At 41.4% G+C, this 18,108-nt stretch overlaps 1 protein-coding gene across 1 annotated transcript in view; it reads right to left on the minus strand.

Annotated features, from left to right (window-relative positions):
- ntrk2a (neurotrophic tyrosine kinase, receptor, type 2a) overlaps positions 1–6,762 on the minus strand; it is a 189,636-nt gene extending 182,874 nt beyond the window's left edge. The window contains exon 1 of the mRNA XM_052020133.1: positions 6,060–6,762. Coding sequence (XP_051876093.1) covers positions 6,060–6,268 — 209 coding nt within the window. The 5' untranslated portion in view covers positions 6,269–6,762. The remainder of the gene's footprint in view (positions 1–6,059) is intronic.
- Positions 6,763–18,108: the final 11,346 nt, after the last annotated feature.

The raw sequence follows: 18,108 nt of genomic DNA on the forward strand, positions 1-18,108 counted from the left end.
CACTTCTATCCCACCTGTTATCTTAATTCTTTTTTACCTTTTATTTCATTACTCCATCTGAATCTGCCTAAACAGATCCTTCTTCTCAATGAATCATTTTCTTTCCAACTCTTTTTCTCGTTCTTTACCCATCTTTTTCTCTCTAGCAAAGAATTAAACTTCTCAAATCTGTACACGAGGATATCTCACAACAACCACTGTAAATTCTTAGTGTAAATTTATAGCCATCAATTAAGACAAGTTCATCGAATTGGAATAATCTATGAATAAAGAGCCATCTCTGGAGCAGTCTCCTAAGTGCTTGCTTTAGATTTTTTTTAATTATTTAAGTTTGTTCTAGTTTTTACATTAAATCTTTATTTACACTTCATGATCTTCAATATCACATATGTCTCTGACCTTTTCCTTTCTCTAGTTTTTCTTCCTTTGTCCCTCTCTGCACTGTACATTTTCTGCGTTCTATCATTCTCCATGCTGTTGTTTTATGTTTGCTGATAGAAACCAGTTAATTTACTTGTTAACTGTGTTTTTCATTTTTCCTCTTTACTGAGTTTATTTTGTCATTATCTCTCCCAGCCTCTTCTCACAATAATACAATCTCTCTTGATTTGCTTCTCACAAGAATACAATCTTTCTTGTTTTGCTTTCCTCATATATTTTACGTGTCTTTTTGATTCCCTGTCTAAAGTGCACTCATTCCTTGAAAATTCTTTATCCCTGCCAATCTTTCCCCAGTCAGTTTGTAAAGCTGAGCTGGAGAAAGGCTAAATAAACTCACTGTGCCCTAGAGAGAGACTTGAGGAAACCTAAACCAGAAAACATCATCCATTACCTTTTCAATAATTTAAACCCAGATGCCCAAGCACACAAAAAGCTACAACAACAAATAAAATAGCATCATGGAATTTTTGTCTGCTTAAACCATCCACCGAAATTCTAAAAGGATTAAACTAGATAATGAAAACTTGATGGATTTTCACAAAATTCAGGTCTGCAAATTTTTTTTTGGAAAATGCACATAAAACTCACAATTTTTACTTGATTGCTTAGTGCTTGTCTCCAATTTTAAGACTGGGCATTTGTGGAAAAGTCTGGAATTTGACAGGTTTGGAGCACTTAAGGAAAACTGATTTGATCTTCAATTCTCACTGATCCATTGCAGTATATATAAAACCAGTTTTGACAGTTAACCTAGTTCAGAAGAAAATAAAATCCTGGTATGCACTGGAGGTCAAATGTAAAATGACAAATAATTATTATGCATTCAGTTATGAAGCCATTCATTTGAATGAACATATAATTATTCAGCCATTTTATCAGTAGTTCCAAAACTAAGATTGTTATTTTTCATCATCCATCTTTCAAATAATACCAATCCTTTCACTGCCACTGGCTAACTGCCAGCCTTTTTCGAAGAAAACTCTGTTTTTCATCGAAGAGACGTTCACCATGGACACCACATGCAGCATTGATTATTTTGTAATTTTAGTAGAACACTCTAGGTCCAGCAGAAGTGTTTCAACACCGACTTGAAATGTGACACAATCAATCAGTGCAGCATTTACATCTACCAAATACTAATTATAACAACACTCTAAGTACACTATGATATTATTTTCAAAGTTATAGACTATTTTTGTACATGATATCATAACCCAGTATAGTATTGATTTCTATTTAGCTTGCTATGCACAATCTGCTTGGCTTATTTGTAAAAGCAAGTATAAGGACAGTCCTGATTATTCTGTGAAAATAATATTTTATTTGTCTAATTTGTTCCTAATTTGGTCATGGGTCTATGTATTTTTTTAGGTATGGAGTATATTTTGGGATCCCACAATATGTTGCACATAATGCAATTTTGGATTTGACTTTCAATGTTTTAAGAACTTAATAATTGAACATTTAATGATTCACTTTGAAAAAATAATTTGTTTGCAAATAAGGAACATTCAAAAACCACATCTTCCCCATGACAATATCATATGGCAATGTGGCACATTGATTCTCTTAAACATGATTTATGTCATCACCTCATAGAGAGTCCAAAACAATTTTTCATTCACACCTTGATGAAGATCTGGGGCCTTAAAATTGGATTTTCCAATTAAATATTTATTCTGCTCTTTCAGAAAGGAGATAAATGGAACAGGACTGGAAGTTGCATGGATATAAATTAACGGATCAAATACTCCACAGGATACGTTGATTAGTGTGTTGCTGGGAAGGGGAGGAGGGAATACTGTCTAGTGGATGTCAAGCAAGATTGAGTAGTAAGGCTCTAAGGATGGATAAATATTCTGGAATCCTTTTGATTACCTTTGGGGATCAGTTAGTGTTAACCTTTCCTCTGAAGATTAAATGGGAGGAGTAGATTCACTCTCAGGATATATTAAAACTAGTCAATAGAGGGAATGAACTCCATGGGTCAAAGAGTCTCTCTAATTTCCCACTTTCTGTTTGACATTCATTTAGAAGAAACACGAATAATTTTGAATTACAGTGACACCAGCTTTTACACCTCCTCCAAATTCAACAGTAATTTTATTTACAGACTAAAAGTACAAGTGCAATCCTTTTTAATGGCATCTCAATCTCTAAAAGTGTCCTTCATTTTTATTAGTGCTTGCATAAATGCTTGTCCATAAAATTAAGAAATGAAGACAATATTTTGATGTGCAGTCCATTTAACTTCCTCACCTCCTTGTGGGGTGTAAAGTGTTGCCTGGGGATTTAAGGTGAACTAATTCTCACCACTGCTTTTGGCCATTTCTATAAACTCTGATTCCAGCCACTTCATCTCTTACCCTGGCAACTGAAGCAAACTATTCACAATCCTATGCTGATGTTGCACACATCCTCACATCATCACCTATAGCCAGCTGCACAACATCTCCCGACTTTATCCAGGCCTTTCCTCCTTCCAGATGTCTCCAAAGCATTCCAGCCGACTTCCATTTTCCACCTTCCATCAGTTCAACCTCTTCCGTTGCTGCTCCGACTTGTATCCCTGGACTCCCCTTTGTTTCCTGGCCTACATTGATTCCCGATTAAACAAGGCAGTAGTTTCAAAGCTCTCGATCTTTTTCCACATCTCCTAAAGTCACCTCCATTCATGGCCTGTAGAGCTCACTGCTCCACCAATGCCTTGAAGCACCGAGGTTCTAGGCTCCGCAAATCCCTTCTTAAATCTTTCTATGTCTTTCCTCCTTTAAGACACTCCCTCGCTTGGGTCCTGTACCAATAGTTTGGTCATTTGTCCTGCTATTCCCCAATGTGACTCAGTGTCAAATTTTGTTTGCTAACTTCAGCGAGGTGTCTTGGGGCAGAGTGCGACTGCATTGAAGTCACAGGTTGCCTTTGAACAAGCCGACAGCTCTGCACAAGGCGTGTTATTCAACGTGCCTGTTTGCTTTACTTACTCGACTATATTTTTCTTTCTGCTTTGTTCCGGTTGTATAGATCTAGTGATACCAGTGAGATGCGGAGATGGGAAAGTAATATTAGGAATGCTGCATCCCAGTCAGTGCATTTGGGCTAAATGTGATTGAGGAGCCATCGGCTTCTCTGTCTGTGGGATCTATCATCGCCAAATATTAATAGTCCCAGAGTTACACCTACAACCTGCCATTATTCACCGCACAGTGACGTCAACATTTAAATATAATGCATTCCAAATCATGTATTTTGTCTGATGAAAAGACTTAACAACAACAAGCTGGGCTCTACCCACACTGAGAGTTGTAATGCAGAATACAGTGGGTGTTCGCAGTCCAGCTCCTCGCTGACTGACGGCTACCAACTCCCGGTCGGTCTGAGCGACTCCCACTGCGCCCAACCTTTACACACCGCATCCATGGAACAGCAGCTACCTGCCGCACTCTTTCGCGCTGCCAATTACGCAGCTCCGGAAAATGTCACGCATACTTCGTTAACCCGGGCCTAATACGGGGTAATATATTAATAACGCAGAAACAATGTGTTGCCCTGATTGCCGACTTCCCCCGTGTCCGCACCTCGTCAAGAAGCTCCGGAATGGGAATGGCTGCGTGGAAGAGCAGACAGTAGCGATGCCAGAGTGTGGGCTACTTAATGGGAAATAACACTGGAGGAACTCAGCGGGTCAGGCAGCATCTGTGGGGGGAAATGGACAGTCCACGTTTCGGGTCGAGACCCTTCATCTGGACTAATGTTTTATTTAAGAAAGGATAATCCGATTGAACTCTCCACGGTTGGGGCCGCTTTAATTGTGATGTTACCGGTCCAAAGAAAAAGTGAGAATATTAGGATTGAAAAATTAGGGGGGGGAAATAAGGGAAACCGGGAGCAGAGAGTGGGAGTCGAGAGGCTGTGGGATTAGGGCAAGCGAGGCAGGGTGGAGCGAGGGAATGTGAGAGGGGGTGAATGTGTATGGAGGATGTGGAGGGAAGAGACTGGAGGAGGGAAAGGGTGCTGGGGGCAGAGACTGTAGGAACGGAGCCTGAGGGGAGTGCGCACAGGGGTGATTGAACAGGAGAGGGTAAAATATGGGATAACGATAATAAGCCTGACTGTTCTGTGAGAGATTAACTTGACCAGTTTCCATAGATGGGTGCGACAACACTTCAGTCTTTCTCCCCTTCTCTGCAGTTAACAGATTCTGTTGCGGGAAAAAAAACACTCCCTTTTCGGAGGTTGGGAGTTTTGGTTGTCTGCGTAGCTATTGTCGTTACATTTTGTTCACATTACATAATCTATGTAGAATTAACACGACGATAATTTTTTGAAAATTACAAAATGCAATGAAGGCCGGCCTCGCTAAGGAGGCTGGCGTCCGGCGAATGAATAAAAACACGCGAAATCTTACATGTTCACTGAGGGAAATAAACAGACCTGCCCTTCCACCGAAAGGAAACTTCTTGTAAACTCAACTAACAACCTGCCCGGTGTTTCGGCTCACTGTAAATGCAATCCAAAATCTTACAGCTCATAACACAACTCGGCTGTATGAAAGATTCGTACAATTTAAATAATATTTCCGCAAAAGAAAAACTCTTTAAAACAAAAACGATGCAAGTAACACAACTGAAAGACTGCCATTTCAGTCCAACAGGTTAGTGCCTGGGGAGTAGAAATATTCATCGGCCGAGTTAAAGGGAGGATTCGGCACGATAAACACGGGCTGTGAAAGATATATGAAAAGTCACGAACCATGACCGATCTTGAGTCAGTGAGTCTTAAAGTAATACGAAAATCTATATCCATTTAAAGGGCTGTAACCCACGAGCCGGTGATCTCCCGCGGTCAAACACACACCGCAAGACACACAAGAGTAGCAGCCCGCCGAGTACCTCTTTAATGTTCTGGTATTAAATGCTCCTGGTTTAGAGGTCAGAATTAATGAGCTGTAAATATAGTCGATAATTCACAATTTTAACTGAATGAATTAATTGGAGTCCAACGGGAAAGTGGACATTAAAATTACCGGACGGCCGACCTCCGCCCGCAGCCTCCGGTATTTGTACCTCCTGATGAACGTATAGGAGATTGGACGGTGACAACATACAATGACAGAGATGTACACAGCGGGGAGGCCGTTCGGTCCATCGTATTTATGCCATCCGAAAAGAGCTAGCGAATTTAAAGCCATTGTGAACTCCCAGGGTTGTAGCCTGCAGTGCGGACACACCAAAGATTTCACCCTTTAGGGGAAAATGTTGTTTTTCCCAACTCCCTCTCTGCTTTTTTTTATTAAAGAAAATGGATAGTTGGTTTTAACCCAAATTTGAACGGTGTCCTCCTGGGTGGGGGAGTAGGTGGATTCACTTACGGGTTACATTTCTAAAGGGGGGTTCCCTCCGCCTGCGCTAAATCTCAGACTAAGGACGCGACGCGGAGAAACTAATGAAATATTCCGGTCGAGAAAGGCTTCGGATTGCAGAGACTGTAATAACATGCATGTTATCCGATGTCAATGTGACCGAATGGTCCACATAGCAGGAAGCTGCGATATCTGCGGGTGAATTGTCCTAAGCCATGCCCTGGGAGTCTGGGGGCAGCTTGCCGCCTGCGGTACTCACATTTCGGTGATGCTCTCCATCTCTGCTGCGGACGCCAGCGCTGGGAAAGCCACGATGCCCGGCTCGGTGCAGGTGATCCGACTGGCGCTGCATCTGCAGGATGAGGGGCAGCCGAGCGCCAAGCTGCCAAATCCCAACAGGATGCCCAGAAAACACAGCAGCGATTCCCTCAGCCCGTGACACCAACATCCCGGCAACGAGGAGCCCATCCTCGCCTCGCCTCTCCCCCACACTCCAGATCGGATACGTTTTCCCAAACAAAAATGAAAAACGGAAAATAAAGCCGGAGCAAATCCGTGTCTCTCCCGATCTCTAGCAGCGGTTTATTCCTTTTATTATTATTCTGGGAGAAGGGGATAATCCGTAAACAGATTGCTATCAACTGTGCTCGCCCCCTATGCCAACCGCTGCATTTATAGATAGACGATATGGAAGCGATGTCTCCAGTTTGTAAATCCCTGTCAAAGAGCTCTCTCTCTCTCTCTTTCTCTCTCTCACTCTGTCTCCCTGTGTGTATCTAGTCCCAGAGGGGACGGTCCAAATCGCATCTGCAGCCACTACTGACGGCTCCGGGAGAGAGATGCAGTCACCCGGGTCCGGAGCATCGCTGGTGCCGCAGTGAAGTGGTCTCCCGCTCACTCACCCAGCGCCACGGCCACCTCACTGCCTCCGGCTGCCGCGGGCTCCGGGCGAGCCGCTTTAACTCCGCTCCCACCCCCCACCCCCTCCAGTCCTCCACCTTCCCACCAAACTATTAGGTTTTTAGCGTCCAATTCGGAGAGCTGCTGAGCATGACGTGAGGCTGACGCACGAAAGGGGATGAAGCGGGGTTTTTTTGGCTAAAAATGAAAACTATAAAAGAGAGATAGGAAAAAAAGTAAAGACGCGGAGAAGCGGTTAAAGGTGCGGGACGTGAGGTTGTTGGCAATGAGGCTGGGAATGTACCGCCCACCAGAGCACTGCAGGAGCAACCAATCCCCCAGCTCCAGTCCACACTGGAATAACGGGAGCCCTACCACCCGACGCCCAGCTCACCTGCACCCCGAACTGTCAAGCACGCGTTGTCCACACGAACACCATCTATTAAATAATCTGGGGCAGGGTGTGAGGGGTAATTCACCAACACAATGATCCAACAGCGTGTCCCTTATTGTAATCCGCAGGTGCCAGCTAGCAGTTATTTATTATGCCACCTTTTGCAATAAACCCAAATGTCCCGGTTCTGCCCCGTTTCTATGCTGGGGTGGTGCTAAAAGTGACACTCCGTGTGTGTTGAAGAAACGCGCGATTCCGTAGGGTTTCCCCTTAATTTGAACTGCACTTCCCTAAAAACTATTTGCACGGGTGCGTATGTGTGCGCACATAATATAATGCGTAAGTGTGTGTTTCTGTGTGTGCATGTGTCTGTGCGTGTGTTTCGTGTGGGTGTTTGTATGCGCCGCGTACTAATGTTTACATCTGTGTTAAAATTTGTACTGCAGCACTTGAGTCTGTCACGGGCATCACTATATTCAATTTTAGATAACAGGCAATCAGATTGCTAAAGGTACTATTGTTACACGCAGATATTGAGTTACAGCATCAGTCAAAAATGCCCCATGAATTCGCACAGACGTGATCGAATTCCCGCATTTAGCTCATTGGCTTTTAAATCGTCTCTGATAAAAGAACATGTCTGAAAGGCATTTGCTTTATTGCAAAACGTACAATTCTTTCTCTAAGTAGGTGCGGATAATACAGAGATGTATTTCGCAAAGAGCTCATGTCCTTGTATTACACCTTTGCAATAGCAGCCTCACAACACTGATCCTTCTAAATAGGCAATGCAATGTAATTGTGCGCACAAAATCAGCCGATTTCCATTACAAGTAAATGCTGAACAATCTTACGATCACGAAATATGTCATCCCCCTCTGTCTCCAAATGCCTGCTTGTTTCCCTTTCCATGGTCACCCCGCCACACACCCCCGACCCTGCCCCACGCAACTCCCAGCGAATTTTCCCGCAGTGATTTCGCACTTTGCAGCAATCTGACAAATCCTTCACAGTCCTGGCGTCTCACGAGCTGCTCTGACACCTGCCGGATGACGGAGTAACTGCAACTTGGAAAAATAAACGCTTCACAGCCCCGACCTGCGACTGTCTGCGACGGCACACGTCTCTCTGCGCTTCACCACCGCCACCCAACCACCCTTTCCTCTGTTGACCTTTTCCTGAGGAAATTGTCTAAGGTGAAAGCCCATAAACCCATTTGAAACATGCATCGTCTAAATATGAAAGATGTAGAATGATTAATGGAAACTAATTATGCATTTTTAAAATAATAAAATAACGATTAAACGTGAATTAATAAATTGAAAACATACTGAGTGAGATAATATCAATATTTTACTACGAATGGCGGAAAATAAATTTAATCTCAAATACAAATCAGAGAATCTCAAATACAAACAAGAAATGTTTTAAGACCTTCATATCTGGGGTTGGCCAACCAGATGTTAGGAATGCATCAAAAGAACTGCAGAATCAAAATTCCATAAACGCTGAAAAAAAAGCAGATGAAGTTGAGGATATGACTCCACCAAAGTGAGGCCAAGACACCAAGTAGCTAAGGACAGCACCAAAACAATACAAAATCCATTTCTCATAATAGTAAAGCTGTAAAAACAAGCTGTAAGAATGAGCATGGTCAGAAGTTGATTACCTTGAAGTGCACTGTGGTCCCTGGCCGAAACACAGGAGTTCTCCAACAGAAGGGCTTGACGAATGTGCTAATTCTGCAAACAAGCAATTCAAAAATCTATAGCAGAAAATTAGGCTTTTCTGAGACCACAGTTGAATATAGGGACTGTGTTGGAAGACATGTAGACTCAAAGATAGATATCAAATATAACTTCTTGCTTTAAGGCAGGATACAGCATGAACATAAGAAATAGGAATGAGAGTAGGTTATATGGCCCTTTGCATTTGGTGCACCATTTAATGAGATAATAGATGTTCTTTAAAACAAACCACTTTCCTGCTGAATCCCGATACCCATTATTCTCTAATTGCCCCCATATCCTCACTGAATAAGTATCCACTGCTCCCCGCAGTAAAAAAATGTCAAAGCTTCACAGCCCTCATGTGAAACTTTAAACTATGATACCTGGTTCTGGAATACAGCCAGAGAGTCAGCATACCAGTGTTTAATTTGTGAAATCCACTACAAATCTTAAGCAGCATATTAAACCACATTGCATTCTTCTCTCATCCATTTCATTCAACCTCACATCATTGGGTAACTCCCTCACTTCAGGAAGACAAGTATATACTTCTTTAGGGGAAAATCCAATTGTCACGGTCCAAATTGGAACTGATGACATAGGCAGAACTAGGAATGAGGTTACACTGAAAGATTATGAGATGCCATGGGATCAACTTAAAATTCAGAACATCAGAAAGAACAATCCTGTGATCCTGAGCTACATGCAAATTGGTTTGAAGGGTTCAGATTTCTAAATGTACGGCTCAAGAATGATATGAAAGAAAACATTTGCAATTCATGGAACACTGTCATCAGTTCTTGGGGAAGAGAGACCCACCCATTGGGATGGGCTCCAGTTAAAACAGATTGAGGCCAGCAACTTGGCAAACCAGTCTGCAGACAGGGCTGGAAGCTAATAAAGGTGGGGTGAGTACAAAAGGGTGGCACAGAACTGAGTTAAGGGAATGTTATAGATTGTGCAAAGTAATAATTTGGGTAATAATCAGAGTGAGACAGAGCAAAGAGTGTAGAGTAAGAATGCATGAACAAACAAAAGCAATGCTAGGAATCATTATTAAAAAAAGGTTAAAATTAAAGGCTCCAGATGCACAAAGCATTCATAACAAATAACCAAGTCAATGATGCAAAATGAGAAAATGGGTTGATTTATTATATATTACAGAAATATGGTGACCTAGTGGCCAAGTTTGGTAATTAAATATTTCATGGTATTTAATCCAGAAACAATAGACAGAATGGAAACGGAGGGGTGGTGGTAATTGTGATAATAAAATATGACAAAAGACAGTATAAGTAATGATCTTGGCAAGAAGAACAGGAATTGGAATCAGTATGGGTGGAAATAAGAGGAAGCAAGGGACAAAAACTCTGGTTGAAGTAGATTATAGGACTTCTACCTGCTGCAACACAAGAAGAAGAGAATTAATCAAGAAACAATGAAAATCTTGCAGCAATACAATAATCATGGGTCTTTAACTTCCATATGGATTAGGAAAATCAAGCTAGCAGAAGTCCTTTGGAAGCTGAGTTTATAGAACATATCAGGCCAATTTCCTAGGACAAAGTACCATGAGGCCGTATGGATAAAAGGATGCATGTAATGTAATGAGACAAGATTACTAAGCATGGAGTTCTCTTGGACATGCAGATGTGTATAGAACTTAAATAAAGCCAGTCAGGTTGGAATGAGGGTTGCCGTGGCAATGCTAGGTGGGGAAATTTGATTAAAAGGTTTGTCGACAGATAAATGAGTCAAGGTTATAAAGAAATATTTTAAAAATCTCAATGAATGTACATTCCACAGGGAAATAAAACCACTACACTCATGGCTAAGAAGGTTACTGCTTTATGAAGAGAAATTTATGTTTGACAAACCTAATAGAGAATCTTGAGAATGTAATTAGCACGTATGATGAGGGGGATACAGTGGAAGTAGTATAACTGGATTTTCAGAAGACATTTTTAAAGTTACCACACAAAATAATTGTTACCTAAAGTAAATTTCTTACCACTTGGCAGTGGGATGTGGGGCAGGGCATGGATTACAGATTGATCAGAAGACAGTAAGCAAACAGTAGAAGTAAACAGCTTGTTTTCACATTGTCGGATTGTCAGTATCAGCTCTTCACAATTTATATTAATGAAAGATAAAAGACAATGTGTAAAATATCCAAGTCTGCTGATGATATGAAGCTAGGTTGAAAAGTACACTGTGGACAGGTTGCAGAGTCTGCAAAGGGATATAGCCTACTTGATTGACTGGGAAAAAAGTTGACAGATGGAGTATCTAATGTGAGGTTTTATTTTTTGGTAGGAGGAATTAAAAAAAAGAATATTTTAGTCTTTTCTGTGCTAAATCCTTCCTAAACAGTGAAAAACTAGAAAACGTCTGGTTTTTGATTCAACAAGTGCAAAAAGCAAACATGCAAGTACAGCAAGCAATTAGGAAAGCAAGTAACATGTTCATTTTCATTGCAATGAGTTGCAAGGAGTAGTAGCACAAAAGTCAAGATGCCTCACTGAGATAGTATGGGATTTGGGTAAGGCTTCATTTGAAGAACTATATTCAGTTTTGGCTTCTGTGTCAAAAAAGGATGTGCTTGGAGACAATGCAGAGATGGTCCATTAGTTTGATTCATGGTATGCAGATGTCCTGTCACTGGAGTTTAGAACAATGTGAGGTGATCTCATTGAAACATACCAAATTCTGAGAGGGACTGACAGGATAGATGCCACAGACTGTTTCCTCTAACTGAAGCAGGACGCTAACTAGGAGGACATATACCAGAATAATTTAGGACCAAGATGAAGAGAAATATCTTTCTCAGAAGATAGTAAATCTTTGGGATTTTATGCCTCAGAGTGTTGTGGATGCCTAGCTGTTGAGTTTATCCATGCTGAGACTGATAGGCTTATGGACACAAAGGGAATCAGAGAATATAGGAATTAGATGCTAAAATCAACTTGAAGCACTAGACCAGCTATGATGTTACTGAATAAGACAAAAAGCTTGAGGACCAAGTGACATGCTCCTACTTCTAGTTCTCTTGTCTGTTCCCAGGTTCATCAACACTTTAATTTTAAAATTCTCATCCTTGTTTTCAAATCCCTACATAGTATTCTTCATTATATCTGTAATCTCATCTAGCCATGCAAGACTCTGAAAATCTTTGTATTCCTCCAAAGGTTAGCCTCTTGCACATTCCTGGTTTTAGTTACCTCATCACTGGCGGGTATGCCTTCACCAGCTGGGGGTACCAGAATATTGGAATTCCATCCCTCATTCAATCTATTGCACCAACTCTTTTGAAGATGTCCCTGAAAGTCTAACTTATTGACCAAATCATTGGCCCTCTGTCCTGATGTTTTTTAACGAAAGTATCAAATTTTGCCTGATATCCTTCCTGTATAGCACTTCCAGATATTTTACTCAAAGAAAGGTGTCCTGAACTGGCATGTGTTATCTTAATAATAAGTAAACAGCTGTTACGTTGAAAATCTGAAAGAATCTGGGAAAATCTGAAGAAGACCCAAAAATCTGACCATCTGGCAGTTGTCAAAATATAATGTATGGCTGTAGTCACAGTGGCTTAATTAATTAATTAATTAATTTGTTCCTTTGTTTGTTTATTTTGTTTGTTTATTTATAAGGTATGCAGGATGTGGGCTTGGCTGGTGTTGATTGCTCATCCCTAATTATGCCAGAACAGAGTGGCTTTCAGAGGACATTTAAGAAGCAACCACATTCCTTTTGGTCTGGAGCAACATATAGGCCAGGCATGGCAAAGATTACAGATTCCCTCCTATGAAGGACATAGGTGAACCAGATCTTGGCTGATTTAATCAGTTTTGAGTAAAGTCAGCATTTATTGCCCAGCCCTATCTGCTCTTGTGAAGGTAGTGCTGGTGATTTTGACCCACAAATGATAAAGGATCAGCAATATATTTCCACGTCAGGTTAGTGTGCAGCTTGGAGGGAAGTCTGCAAGTGGTGGTGTTCTCATGCAGCTGCTGCCCTTGACCTCCCTTGTGGCAAAGTTCGTGAGTTTGTAAGGAGATATTGGAATAAGCTGGGTAAGTATCTGCAGTTCATTTTGTAGGTGGCACGCACTGCACCCACCAGGAACTGGTGATGTAGGGAACTAATGCTAGGTGGAGAATGGATTAACAATCAAGCAGGTTGCTTTGTCCTGAACGGCGTTGAGCTTTTGGAGCTGCATTCATCCAGGCAATTACAGGGCATTCCATCGTGCTCCTGATCTATGCCTTCTAGATGGCTGTCAAGAGATGGATGACTTGCCGCAGGATAACCAGCCTCCTACCTGCTCTTGTAGCCACAGTATTTACGTAGCTGGTCCACTTCAGTCATTGGTGATCCCCCAGGATGTTGCACATGCTTCTGCCTTTTCCTCAATACTCATGTGCTGGGCGATGTCATCTTTGAGGATGGGTATATTCTTGGCACCTTCTCCTCCCATTAGCTGTTTAAATGAATATCCTGGTCATATAATGGAAGGGTGGTCATTGATGAAGCACTTGAAGATGGTTGGGCACAGGACAGTGTCCTGCCTTGACATCAAGGCAGCGTTTTTGTTCTGTGATAATCATTAGTAAGACTAGCTGGGCTCTTATTCAGTAACAAGAATCTCCTAGCAGCTGAATCTCAGCCAAACATGAATTAGCCACAATTTTAATAGTTGATAGTATTTAAGCTACCAGGATGCATCTGATAGAAAGCTTGTCCAAGGAGATTGATTTGTTGCAGGTCCCTGCAAATAAGTATCTGGAAAATCTGGAATACAGAACTGCTGCTATGAAGGAACTTTAGATAAGATAAGGATATGGTGTAAATTTCCTTGGTAACAATGATTCATATTTTGAGTGATGTTTTTGAGTGCTATTCTTGATAATGAGAAACTGGGAATTTGAAGATTAGAAATCATGAGAATAAACCAGCAAGGAAGCATCTTTGGATCTCTTATTAAATTCTCTCATGAGATGCGAGTATTGGATGCAAAGCCTCGATTTAAGTTCTATCTACTAACAGTCCTAGAAGGAATTCCAGGATTTTGAACCATCAACAACCAGGGAACAGGTCACAATGATGAGCGACTTGGAGAAGAACTTACTGGTGGTAGTTTCCCACTATGTTCCCTTGTTCTTCCAGGTGGTGCAGATCATGCGTTTGGAATGTTTTGTTGAAAAGGTTTGGTTAGTTGCCATCATGCATTCTAAGCACAGTACATACTTCAGCCATGATCAAGGAGGGATTGAAAAATGACCCTGGTGGATGGGGTGTCAACAAGCAAGCTATTTTGTTGAGCTTCTTGAGTATTTCTGGAACTCCACACATCTAGGCATGTAGAGGGCATTGCGTCAACCTCCTGGCTTGTTCCTTGCAGATGATGAAGGGGCTTGAGGAGTCAAAAATGTGAAACACTCACCACAGGACACCCAACCTCCAATGTGCTCTTGTAGTCACAGTTTTTACTTGGCTGGTCCAATTAAATTGTTGGTCAATGATCACTCAGGATATTGATGGCAGGGAGTTGGCAATGGTCAGATTGCTGAATGACAAGAGAGGTGGTTAGATTTTGTTCTGGTTGGAAATTGTCATTGCCTGGCACTTGTGTGGCATGAATCCTACTTGCCCCTTATCCACTTAATATTGACCAGAACCCGTCTCAGGTCTGGGTGTACTTCTTCATAACTGGAAGAGTTGCAAGTGGGACTGAACATTACATAAACATAAGTAATGATCTCCACACTTGACCTTTTGATGGAGGTTTAACCCAGTATAAAGATGAGCCAGTACTCCTACCATTTCTCTCATGGACAAATGCATTTGCAATAGCTAGATTGGAGAGGTTGGCCAGGTAAACTTTTTCCCTTTTGTGGATCTCTAATAATCTGGTGCAGACCTAAGCTGGCAGCCATGTCCTTCAGGACTCAGACAGCTCAGTTGGTGGGGCTTCTACTGAGCTACTCTTGGTGACGGACATTAAAGTCTTCCTATCAGTGCACATTCTGTGCCTTTTTGCTGCTCCTTCTTCTTCTATCAAGTGGAGTTCAACATGGAGGTGAATTAATTCATCAACTGAGGTGTGTAGCAGGTAGAAGGTCTCCTTTACCGTGGCTTTACCTTGAAACATTGTAACAACTAGAGTCAATGTTGAGGACTTCGCAGGCTGCCCACTACTATGCCCTCACCTCAGGACAGCACTCCAAGGGATAGAGCCCAGGATGTTGGCTGGAGGAATGATTCTGTGAAGATGACTGTGCCTAGCTGTTGCTTGACTGAATTGTTGGATGGCTCTTCCAATTTAGAAATCTCTTCAGCTTGAAATAAGGAAATAACTAAAATGTCTACTGAGCTGTTCATACCTTTGTTATTTCTGAATTGATTGATGTTGATGTTGAGTTATTATTCATTATTATTCTTAATTACATTGTCTTTTTTAATGCCAAACATATGAAAATCAGCTTCCTGGAGTGGAACATGTTAACACTGGTTTCTGCCTGTGTTTCTCCAGAAATCTGAATGGATATTTCCTGTTTCCAATCATGCAGATCGCTTATTTTCTGTATTGGACTCTCACATAACGATGTAATTCCCAGCACAATGCTCAGTTACAACATTTCCGGGAGAAATCTGATTACTTTGTTCCAAAGTTCTTCTATTATGGTGCGCTCACAATCACAGATGAGTTTCACATTGTACCTAGCTCTGCGATGTGCTACGTTAACGGGGCTTCCTGAATGTGTCCCCCCTCAGTTCTGGGGACCCAGCCTACATAGTTTACGGTTCTCCTTCAGGCCTCCTTGCTACCCCAATTGCCACCTCCAGCACTGCACCAAGTCCCACCACCTCACGCTGAGACTGAGCACCCCCACACTATATTCGCTCCTTCCTATACACTCACCAAACCCAACCCCTGAAGAACGACCATAGGCCCCTGTATGTCCAAAATCCTTACCCCTGACCAGTGATTACAGACCATTGACTCATGGATCCCCAAGCCCCACCTGGCATTGACAAATGTTTTAACCCCATTAAGCACCACCAGGACTTTCTCTCATCTGACAAAACCACTCGCAATGTCAGGATCATCCTGGAATACAAAGACAATCCTGGCCTCCTTTCATGACAACCAAGTGACTAACTCCCTTTATTGCTCTACTATTTGTAAATTGTCCCATTGGCTTGAGCTGGATAAAAGCACCAAATCTATTAATGAAAGAGCAACAGCTAATTCACTAATTCAGCTAATTCCAGTCCTCTTAGCATTTTATTGAAGTTAAGTAACAACTAACTAAAATTTCAACTAAATGGCAGGAAACACCAATGGACATATTTGCTTCATCAAAGTCTGTAAAATGACTAATGTCAATAACTGACTTTAATCCATTGTATGGAAGTGGCCATAATTAAAAACTCTCTTTGTTCAACATAAAAATGGTTATTTAATTATTCGGAGTTCTTTTTTTCAGATATACACAGATGGCAAAAACATCAGATCAAGCTAGCAAAACTGCATTTTGGTTTTAAAAAGAGGACAACATTTCTGAGGTAGTCCATACTATCAACACAGTGGCAATGCCAAGGAATGTCAAAGACTTCAAGAGTACAGTACTTGAATATGAGTACAGGGTTTGCAAAGCAAAGTTAGCTGGTTCCCTTTGACCAGTGCAAGCAGTGTACCAAACACAGCCTACACCTTTTAAAGGGAATTTGCATTATGGCTGCAGCAGATTTTAGAAACTATTGTGGAAGTGACTATACCTTTCCTAAGGACTCATGGCATAACAGAAAAGTGGGCTCTGCTGTTACCTGACACTGCACTGGGGGCTTTGGTGGAGGAGGTAGAGGGGATTGATATCCCGTATTCACAGTAGACCAGGAGAACTTCCAAACATACATTCAAATAGCAGTTGGAGGAGATAGCTGGAGTCAAGTCCCAACGACAACTGCCACTAGAAGTTCGATGGTTTCATATGCATGCACAATCAGAGAAAACACTGATAATAGCCATATCCCACCATCTACATCACTACCCTCAAACAATGTTCGATGCATCACACACTCATCTACTAATTCATATCAATGAGTGAGTACTCTAACATACATTTGACCCAGGATATCATCACACATCTTACACTGCCACAAGTCTCACACTCACATTTCACTTTTTGTGTGAACTATCCGTTACTCAACATGAGGGATGCATCAGCCAAATATATTGAGTGAGGCTTACGAAAAACAATTCCTTCAGTATTGGATTCCTTATTACAGGTAGGATGTCAGTGCTTTGAAAGCTGTTCTGGGAAGGTTTACTGGACCAAAAGCTACTATGGGCAGATTGCCTTATAAAGAAAGATTGGACAGGTTTGTCTCCACTGGAGTTTAGAAGAGAAAGATGGGACTTCATTGAAACATATAAGATCCTGACAGGATAGCCATTGAGAGGATATTTCCCTTGTGGAACTCAGAGTCATTGTTTAAAAATAAAAGACAGAGATAAGGCTTTTTTTTCTTTCAGAAGGTTGTGAATCTTTGGAACTCTCTTCCTCCAGGAGCAGCAAATGGAGATAGATTTTTGAAAACCAGGTAGGTGAAAAGTTACCATGGGTAGATGAAAATAAAGATTTGAAGTCACAACCAGATCATCGAGGTTCTTATTAAATGGCAGATCAGGCTCCTGCTACTAATTCATATGTTCCTATGGTGGTGATGATTGCAAGTTAATCTCAGCAGCCACTCGCTGGTTGCTGTATGTTACAAGTCTTAGCTGGTTCCAAAACCAGCTCCATAAAGATCTTTGGGGCAAAATCTATCTCTCCATTACCGAGGAAAGTCAGCCCTGACATTATGGCTATATATATTGTGGAAAAATCAAGGGAATGTGCTGGAAGTGAAATAGAAGCTTCATTATAATATGCTTGATATGGAGCAAATTTATACAGTCCATATTTCAAGAGATGTGTGATTAATGTAGTGTTTTCTATTATTATCACACTATGGGTACTAAGTGAAGAAATGCCACCCGTTGTGTCCTTACACAAATTAGATTTGCTACACTGAATGCCACAACTTGCATCAAACTCAAAGAAGCACACACAGTAATGTTTGTACAAGGTGATATTGTGATTATGACCCAGCCTAAAAAAATGACAAAATAAGCCCTTACCTTCAAGGCTTATGACTGATCAAGGCTCCTTGTATGTTTATTTAGAAACCTTACACCTCACATTACAATCGTCCCTTTCTTGTCTAGTTAATTA

Source organism: Pristis pectinata, chromosome 7 (genome assembly GCF_009764475.1).
Source record: "Pristis pectinata isolate sPriPec2 chromosome 7, sPriPec2.1.pri, whole genome shotgun sequence".
Taxonomy (NCBI): domain Eukaryota; kingdom Metazoa; phylum Chordata; class Chondrichthyes; order Rhinopristiformes; family Pristidae; genus Pristis; species Pristis pectinata.